At 30.6% G+C, this 9966-nt stretch overlaps 1 protein-coding gene across 1 annotated transcript; it reads right to left on the bottom strand.

Annotated features, from left to right (window-relative positions):
- Window positions 1–4905: 4905 nt before the first annotated feature.
- On the bottom strand, window positions 4906–6587 carry LOC120215158. Its single transcript, XM_039212904.1, has 7 exons — window positions 6549–6587; window positions 6403–6509; window positions 6217–6302; window positions 6061–6130; window positions 5933–5970; window positions 5101–5246; window positions 4906–4959 (listed from the first exon to the last, which is right to left on the bottom strand). Exons 2-7 carry the CDS (start codon window positions 6447–6449, stop codon window positions 4906–4908), a joined length of 441 nt encoding a protein of 146 aa, XP_039068835.1. The 5' UTR covers window positions 6450–6509; window positions 6549–6587.
- Window positions 6588–9966: the final 3379 nt, after the last annotated feature.

Below are 9966 nucleotides of genomic sequence, written 5' to 3'. Positions count from 1 at the left end.
TATTACATATATAGAAATATGAGTGTTCAATTTCAAATGATTAAAATTATTTGAACAAATACTACTATTCACCTCATTCTAATAAAAATACCATTTCATAACATGATAATAAATACAATCCTTATTTTAAGTATTACAACGTGGATACTTTCATTTTTATCTTTTGTAATTACTAATAATTAAATTCTAAATAATGATTATATATAATTTTTTAATTATTTAGAGTAATTATAAGGTAAATATATTCATAATTTTTTTAATATTGAAATGTATATACTTTAGATACGTAGTTGTTCAAATCTAGTATCTCAAAGGAGAACAAACTCCCTTTAATCATTGAGGTTATTTAATGAATTTGATTGTATATAAATTTATTAGACGAAAAACAATATTCTTCTTCATAATATTATTTTTATTAAAAAATATTATATTTTCTAAATAAATGTCAAGATTTGAATTTACAAAAAAAATGAAATAATATATAAAAAATTTCATCACTTGATCAATTAATGAATCTCCTCTTATAACATTATTTATCCTTCTTTAATTTTTCTCAAATTCTTATTATTAAGTATATAGTTTTATAACATGTTATTGGGATTTTGTCCAATGCCATTATGGGAAAAATGGCTGAGATATTATTGTAGGAAAAAATCTTCAATATAGGCCACATCTAAAATTATTTTTCCATCTAGGGTAAAATCTACAGTAACAACACAAAGACTTCATGATTGCTTGACGTCTTTAGGTTAAACTTAAAGACTCAAGGAGTGTATAACGTCTTCAGGTTGGAAAGAGACAACCTACTTGTTTCTGCATGGCCTAAAGACGCCGTGTACTTCTGAAATCTTTACGTTTGACCTAAAGACGTCATACAATCATAGAATCTTTATATTGTTACGGTAGATTTCACTCTAGATAAAAAAAATAATCTCTAATATACCTTATCGGAATTTTTTTCCTACAACAATACTTTGGCAATTTGGCCATTATTATGGTTATTGAAACCGAAGAAAAGATGAATAAGATGAGTTGGTAATGAAGTCGAAGTTGATCTCTGACACATCAGATCGTATACTTTAAAATCTTCTCTTTTGTTTTTCACTTTTCACATCATTAATTTTATAACCCTCCCTCGTCTTTATGGATAACTCTCATCAACCTTTATTATATGATTTGGAAGCGACTGTCCAAGGCGGAGACGCCTCCTCTTGTCCTGCCTCCGCCTCTGCTCCAAAATGCCCTCATTATTAACAACTTTATCACAATTTAAATTCTATCAAGATTAACATGAATAAGAATAAACCTTGAAAGTCTTCCTGGATTATTATACACTCATTTTCCAGTTTCAAATCTACAACTAAATAATAAACCAAGTGAGAATCTGGCCAAAATAATGAGTACAAATATTCTTAATTGTTTACATCAATATTAGGATACATCAAATACAATAATTAGTAGGTCCTAAAGCTTTATCCTTGAGCAAAGTAGAATTGTACTTGCTAATCCAGTTTCATGCACAATGATCATTAGGACGCTCCGATGACCGGTCCCAATTCAAAAGGCAAGAAAGACCAAGAATCCAGAGACCAAAGCCAATAACCCCACTTCAAATTTCCGGTTTGCAGCACCATACGTTTGGTCGATAGGGTAAAGGTTCCCTGGTGGACTAGTCATGTAAATAAAGGATGGTGGACTAGGTGGTGGCGGACAGTATTGGGTCGGAGGATTTTTTGGTGTAGTTGGCGGCAGCACGGGCGGTAATGGTGGCGGTGGTGGAGGAGGACTTCGTACAGTACACGATGGGGTACATTTGATGCCTTGATCTCCTGGTACAGTGCCCTCATCAAGCTTCCTTGACTCCAAGCCGTGGATTGGGTATGCAACAGTGGCGATCACAAAGAATATGGTTAAAGTCACAATCGGAGGATCAAACTGATTGGTTTTGATTGACATGGCGGCGATTCGGATTGCTCTCCGACGAGGGAATATGAAGAAGTAGCGGGTGATGTTATGTTAATAGGCACATGAAAGGCTTTGAAAAGCATAGAAGTGAATGAAACGCCCTCTTAAGGGCTATTTTATTAGTTGATTAATTAAATTTTGTAGTAGTAAGCGAATCCCATTGCATGTGAGAATTATGGGGATGGACCAAAATTAAAGGGAGTCCCCATCATATACGCTTTCCACCATAATTCATTAATTGTAAGACAAATATGGTCTCCTTTATTCAATTTCTAATCAATGTATTTCATAAAATAACTATTGTTTCATAAAATCAATTCTACATTGGAAGGCCCCATGTTGGACCGCACATGCTTACTGCGTTGCAAAGAAACGTCCCATCATAATTTAAGTTTGATGAATAAATGCATACGCTATACATTAAAAATTTATATACGTAGGGGACTACTAATTATAAATCTTTATATTTAATTTACATTCCTATTTAATTTATATTTATGATTATAAATATTTGTTTTAACTTTAAATATTTTTCAATAAAAATAATCGCTTTCTATTTACACTAAAAAAATGACCTAGTGAGTGCATAATCAATATGCAAAAATACTAATAAATTTCCATGGAAGCCCTAAGAATATTACAAAACAACAGACGGTTGTTACTGTGCCCGGGAGATTAGACTGGAAAAGAGGGAGGAGGAGGAGGAGGAGTGGTCACAGCTCAGACAACCATTAACTATGTCATGTGTGATTTATCTATCAATCTCATCAATCAGCACTTATTTCTTCCAATTTTCTCAAATATTCTTTACACCTCAACCTAGCTATTCCTTCCAAATTTCTCAAATATTCTATCAACTTTCCAGAATTTGAAAGTTTTGCATTCTTATGTACTTAAATTAATGTCCGTCCTAATGCTATAATTTAGTAAAATAGAAATTGAAGATTAATGGGGTAGAGATTATTAGTTGTTAGTGAAAAGGCCACTGTCTCATGTTCTTGTTTCCACCCTTTTTCTATGATTTGATTATCAATTTCAAATTTTCTTAAAATATAATAAGATTATAAATACAACTATTCAGATTCTTAAAAAGAACAACATTGAGAGGACTGTTATAGACCCCAAAAAAATATTGAAGAAATACATAGATGAGTGGACTGTTATAGACCCAAAAAAAAGTATAAATATTGAAGAAATACATAACTGAATGGACTGTTATAGACCCCAAAAAAAGTACAAATATTGAAGAAATACATAACTGAATGGACCCAAAAAGTAAATTAAGGGCTGTTTTATTCAAAAACGAGATTAACATGGCCCGTATTTGAAACTAGTAAAATCTAGATACATAACTACAGCTTGCTCAAGGATAGTCCTGAAAATGAACTGAACGTTCAGCGAATCGTTTATGAACCGTGCGGCTGGAAGTTTGTTTATGTGCGTTTATTTATTAAATGAACGAACATGAACAAGATTTTGTGTTCGTTTAATTAAATGAACGAACACGAACATAGGTCTCGTTGTTATTTACGTTCGTGAACGTCGGTTATATTCGTTTATGTTCGTTTATGTTCATTCATTTATGTTTAACTCAATCTTCTTAAATTAATTTTGATGACCAATTTGTAAGTATCTTAAAAATATTAATTAATCTAATATTCTGATGACCAACTCCATAATTAACCCAATCTTATTTGAAGATTAAATCTAATATGTTAACCCCTGAGACACCTCGCATCTATATTCATTTTTACCCTTTTTTCTCAAACCCTAGTGTTCACTAGAGAGTGGAGACGATCGGTGAAAACTTCAAAACAAGTATTATAGTACAATATGAAGTTTTACAGGTCTTTTTTCATCTCTTTCTTTGTTTTATTGACTTAATAGTTGATATGTAAAGTTATTGTGAGTATCTTCACATCTAAAACTCAAAAAAAACATCATACTTCTTTCTAGAAATAAATGAGAAGATAAAGGTAACAATCGGGAGTATATGAGCATCAGTAACGAAAAATTATATAGAATTTGTCAGAAAACAAAACAAAGATTTCTATGCAATTTCTGAAAAATAGTGTAATAGTAGAAGTAATGGGTTTTTCAGGAATAACCCATTAATAAGTAGAAAATACACTTTGATAATGACTTTTGTTTTCATAGTTTTTGTGTGACCTTTAGTTATGGAGTAGACTTTAGGTACGTTAAAATTTTGAATGATAATTTAACAATAATATCAGTTAGATAGTAGCATCGAATGGATTTCAGATCTATTTTATTTCTTGTAGTCCAATTTGTATCATTCGAAATCTTTATGTTGTTAAATTTTACTCTGCCAATGGAAATGATCATTATTAACAAATCTCACTAAAATCTGACATTGATATCATAAAACTTTTAGCCGACAAATTTATTAGAATAACATAGTGAAAAATAATTATTCATATGTAATTATGGACCACTAACATAAATGTTATAGTGTTAAATTAAAATCGATGAGTCATTTAAATTTTAAAAGATCAATCGAAATATTTAATATCTTCAATATTTCATCACTGCTAATCAACTCTACACTATTTATCACTGTAGACTTGGTTAATTTGTATTGCGACTATTTTTCATTAAAAAAATAAAAGATAGAGTCTTCAACATTTATATTCATTTATGTTCGTGTTCATTTATGTTCATGTTCGTTATATTCATTTATGTTCGTGTTCATTTATGTTCGTGTTCGTTTATATTCGTGTTCGTTTATTCGTATTCGTTTATGTTCGTTTATTTATTAATGAACGAACATGAACAACATATATTCCTTAATGAACGAACATGAACAAAAAATTTTATTCGTTTATATTTGTTTATTTATTAAATGAACGAACATGAACATTCTTCCTTCGTATGCGTTCGATTCATTTACATGCTACTAAAGGAGTTGTGATTTTAAAATCACAAAGCACTCTCATCTAGCCGGATCATAAAAGCACCGGCCTGTTGCCAAAACTGATGTCCCAACCCCCAAACCAAAACATGCAGAATTTTATCATCCCCATTCATTCCATAGGAGGCTTGTTTTCCCAGAGATTTTGGCAGCTCAAAGGATTCAGCTTCATCCATTGGGTTCAACAACTTCGGGCCTCATACATATTGAACCCTCTCCCACTCGGATCCATTTCGTCCTCTTCGAGCTATCGTGTTCTTCAATCGATCCACAAACCATGGTGCTGATTGAAATTCTTGTGCATTTCCCACAGCATCTTCTGCAACTCTTCCAGGCTGCAAACTTTCTCCTGTAAACCACAAACAATACAAAACAAACTTCCTCGTTTGGGCCATGAGAGAGAGCAACTCAGTCATGAAATCAGACAAGCTGACGCTAGACAGAATAGAGATTATCCTGTAGGCTAGCTCCGACAGACGATTCACAAGAGAAAATTCACCCAAAAACCAGAGAAAAAAGTCTCTAGGGTTTAATAAATATTATAAAATCAAAAACTGTGCAAAAGCAGTCCACAAGCCGGACTGTTATAGCAAAAAAATCGTCTTTATTCGAATTTTGCCAAAAATAACAAAATCCTGAAAATCACTCTAAATTAAAATTCGAAATAAAATAAGCAATCTCCCAAAAATCCGGCCTAAATCGGATTTAAATTGACTTCCTAATTAACAATCGAAATATTACCATAAATAGTAAAAAATAACTAAATCTAATGATTCGGAGGGGAAAACGACAGAATTTGAGGTTGAAAAAAAAGCCACATGGAGCGTAGCTCAATGTGGAGAGCGTACGCGTCGAAAAGAACTTTCCGGATTGGAATCTTATGCGCGATTCTGATACCTGTAGCCAAATTATGACCAAAAGACTGAAACATACTCAAAACGACCCCAATGAGGAACATGTCACAATCAATTCCCGCCTTTGCGTTGATCTGCCAACTCATGGTATCTCAGCGCCATCAACGTGCAATCTGACAGCTCAGCATCATCTGTCTCAGATCCCCTGCATCACAAGCCCTGCACACGATATAAACGTTTCATTCAATTTTGTTGGAAAAATTATTGAAAGGGTAAACGGGTTTGATTCAAACAAGAATAAATACCCACCTCATCGTCTTCATCATCGGGATCATATAATCCAGCTTCGTACAGAGTTCTCTTCCTCTGGTCTGATAAACTACACAAACACAACAAACAACAGGAATTAAAACAAACCGACAAGGCAAACATATTCATTAAACTCGGACAAGACAACATACGTACCAGAATAAGCTTCTTGAATCTGCTGGAATTTATGCTTTGCTTCACTCAATAGAAGGTGTTCTCGTCCACTTATCCGGATGCCATTCCTGATTCCCATATTCATAAATCAAACAAAACGCAAGTCCCCAAAGAACCAAAAACAAAACGCATCTTTAGCCGTTCAAAGCAGAGGAATGGAGAGCTTACCATTGCAAGCTTTCGATATGCACGCTTGATATCTTGAATAGAAGCATCGACCTTGACTCCCATAATATTATAGTACGATGGTAAACCACGTTCAGCCTCCTTCATCGCCGACCCAAATAAAAACAAGGATCAAATATTTGAGAATGACTGCTGAAAACCGGAAACCCCAGAAGCTTGTGATTGTTGTACTAATGGTGTCGAAGCCGGAGCATGGTTCGATTGAGAAGGAAGAGGCGAGCAATATATAAAGATCGGGAATAAGTGAGTTGTTTCATGTGGGAATCCTGTGGATATGCATGCGTCTTGAAGATATTTTGTTTTCAAGATTGCAGATATTTCTCAATAGCTACATCCCAAAGCTTGCTTTTCTCCATTCGTGACGTGACAGTTTTAAGCAACACTTGTAATGAAGACAAGTGGGAAGTTATTACTATTCTGGATTTTTTAACTGATAATTGGATTAAATTGAATGTAGGGTCTGAAATTTGAATTATTATTATTTAAATATCTCATTTTTATCTTTCAAACAAATTGTGTCAAAATAAATATTTATAAAAGAGTATTTTAATAAATTGTAATAATTTATAGATTGAGTAGTGAGAAATTTATATATAAACATATTAGTCTTGAATTTAATTTTCACCTATTAATTTTAAGTATCTTATTTAAAAATTAATAAAATATAAGGAATATTCATAAACAAATTTATAATAATACTAATCATCATTAATAAATAATAATATTTTATAATTAATTAAATTGATATCAAATTAATTTATGACTTAAATTTATCCAAAGATTCTATATCAATAAAAATAAAAGATTTGTAGATCCTTCAAGGTTAGAGAGAAACCATATAATGAATTTTATAAATTTAAGTATTAATATTTAAGAAAAAATAATTAATTAAATTGTTATATGATGTTAATTATATGATTAAATAATGGTGATAAAAATTACATCATTATTTTAACTGTAATAACTGTTCCTTTTCAAAAAAAAATGCAATAACTGTTTAGACCAATGTCATTATAAAACTAAAACTACTAAATATATCATGTCAAATTAAATTATAGGAATTATATATCAAAGTTTAATATAAAGTAAATTTATTACTAAATATACTAAAAAATTAATAATAATAATAAAATTATCTCGATATATATAAATAGTCACTTTAATCTATGTTCTCCTTTTTAAGGTATTTTAATTTTTGAAATTTTAATTTTTGATCAAATTAATCTTTATTGAATAGAAACATTTGTTGACTAATTGTCCATGCATATTACTAACATGACATTTTAACATATGTTTAATTGATGATTTTACACATGTCACATGATATATCATATGTTATGTCATTACTTTGGGTGATATAAAACATGTCACACTATCACTTCTGTGACATGAAACATGTCACGCCATCACTTTGATGACATGAAACATGTCATATCATTAATTCTTGTAAGTAACGTGATAATTTTAGTGATACATATCAAATCATCGTTTTGATGATATAAAACATGTGACGTAATTATTTTGATAATGTGACATGTGATATGTAAATAATTAAACATATATAAAAAAAATATCATGTTAGAAATATGTATTGATTGTTAATTAACTAATAATTTTCATCTCTGTATTTTTGTTTCCTTGGACATTTGTCGACATGAAAATAATTTTGCTATGTACATATGCTACTTTAGTAGTGTACACGAAAGAAGTTTTCTTCAGATTTTTTTCTTTTCTTCTTCTTCTTCAGTCATTCATATAATTTTCTTTTTTTATTTTCACTTTATTTCTTTATTATTTTTTTAAAAATAAAATAATTACGTAGTGACATATTCAAAAATATGTTTTCAAGGTGTGCACATATATATTAACAATACAAAATTTTAAATGAATGAACACAAATAAATTTTCAAGGTAAACAATATCAGTAAAATAAGTAATTAATCGAAGAAAATTATGATATTAGAGTAGACAAATGCCCACTCTCAACAACATGTGACTCTGCCACTATAATTAAGCTACAAATTTTCAACGTAATCTCAAGTAATTTTTAAGTAAGAAGATACATTCTTAATGAAGAACAATGACATTAAACTCTTAAACGCTCCTCAAAGATTGTTTTTCCATGGTAACTTAATTGTTAACCATTAGACTTTTGGTATACCTTGTGGAAGAAGGAAACAAGCGATGAGAAGAAATCCAAAACTAGCATGAGCAAATCAATTTGATAGCAATAGTGTCCAACATTCAACAACCAACTTAAAGCTAAATCATCACCAGCTTCCAACAGTAACACGAGAAGCAACAAATGTTACCAAAGTATACTGAAAACAACAAATTCATATCCAAAGAGAAGCAAAGGATCAAATCTTACAACATTATAATTAACACAATTTTTTTTATTCAAATCATTCACCAACAATAACTGTCAAAACCCTTGCATCAAGAATGGCAACAACAGCCAGAACATCATAACTGAAAGATCAAACCCTGAGCAACAATGAAGATAGGAAGACTAATATATTATTCAAACAATGCAAGGAGAATAGATGAAACGGTGGAGTTAGAAGTTGGAAGCATATCCTATAATACCAGAGTGGTGGAAGTGGGTTTTTTGGGAAACTCAAGCCGAATCTCGATACGCAACGAAGAAAGGAGGGAGCAGGAGCGGTCACAAAGTGAAAGCTTATCGGAAACAGCCTCAGAAGTTGACCGGAACCAGCAGTTGGAATTAACAGAGGCGAGAATGAGGCACGCGGAGGACAAAGCATTAAATGATACGCATATTGGGAAGGAGGAAATTGATGGGGGTGGCGTGTTTGAGCTGGAGCAAATATTCTCCCATTGTCTAGAAACCATTTTGAGGTGCCAACTAAAAACAGCTTCATATCTTTTTTTATCTACACATTCAGAATATATGTTGTTGCTCAAATTAAATATTTAAAATTATCATATTTTGTCAACGATTTATAAAGTAAATTATTAAAAGTTTTTAGTTGACACCACATCTTCCTTTTTAAATTGTAGTTTCAATATTCATTAGGAGCAAATATTCTCTTTTTCCATCGCCCTAAATTGAAATTGTTTAAAAACTTATAATCTATTTTTTTAGATATTAAAACATTTTTAGTTAAAATATATACTTAAATTATATTATTTTTTATTTAAGTACTTAAAATATTTTTTGGTCAGAATAATATTTAAAATATACTATTTTTTTATATCGATTCTTAAAAGTTGACACACGATACTAATTAAAAAAATATTTAAGGTACTTAGAATAAAAGTATAATATATTTCAGGTACTTAGAAAAAATAGCATATTTTCTGTATTTATTTCAATCAAAATATACTTTAACTACCTAGATAAAAGTGATATAATTTAAATATTTATTTAGTAAAAAGTATTTAAATATTTAGAGAAAAATATGATATACTTTAAATATTTATTTTTAAATTAAACCTAGTAATAATTTGGATCTTGTTCTCTCTTCAAGGACTTCGTAAATATAAAAGTATAAAAATTAGAGGCTTATTGAAGCCCTAAAT

This window comes from Hibiscus syriacus, unplaced genomic scaffold, assembly GCF_006381635.1.
Source record: "Hibiscus syriacus cultivar Baekdansim isolate YM2019G1 unplaced genomic scaffold, ASM638163v2 tig00110114_pilon, whole genome shotgun sequence".
NCBI classification, from domain to species: Eukaryota; Viridiplantae; Streptophyta; class Magnoliopsida; order Malvales; family Malvaceae; genus Hibiscus; species Hibiscus syriacus.
The sequence above is the reverse complement of the archived record's forward strand: the minus strand, read 5'-3'. Positions and strand labels throughout refer to the sequence as shown.

What these genes read in the sequence shown, in the direction of transcription:
- LOC120215158 (XM_039212904.1), bottom strand. Translation starts at nt 6,449, where the DNA reads ATGCTTCTATTCAAGATATCAAGCGTGCATATCGAAAGCTTGCAATG. An exon ending in GATTCAAGAAGCTTATTCTG is followed by an intron (nt 6,131 to 6,216) that starts GTACGTATGTTG and finishes GTGTTTGTGTAG; the next exon opens with TTTATCAGACCAGAGGAAGA. An exon ending in CCGATGATGAAGACGATGAG is followed by an intron (nt 5,971 to 6,060) that starts GTGGGTATTTAT and finishes TATCGTGTGCAG; the next exon opens with GGCTTGTGATGCAGGGGATC.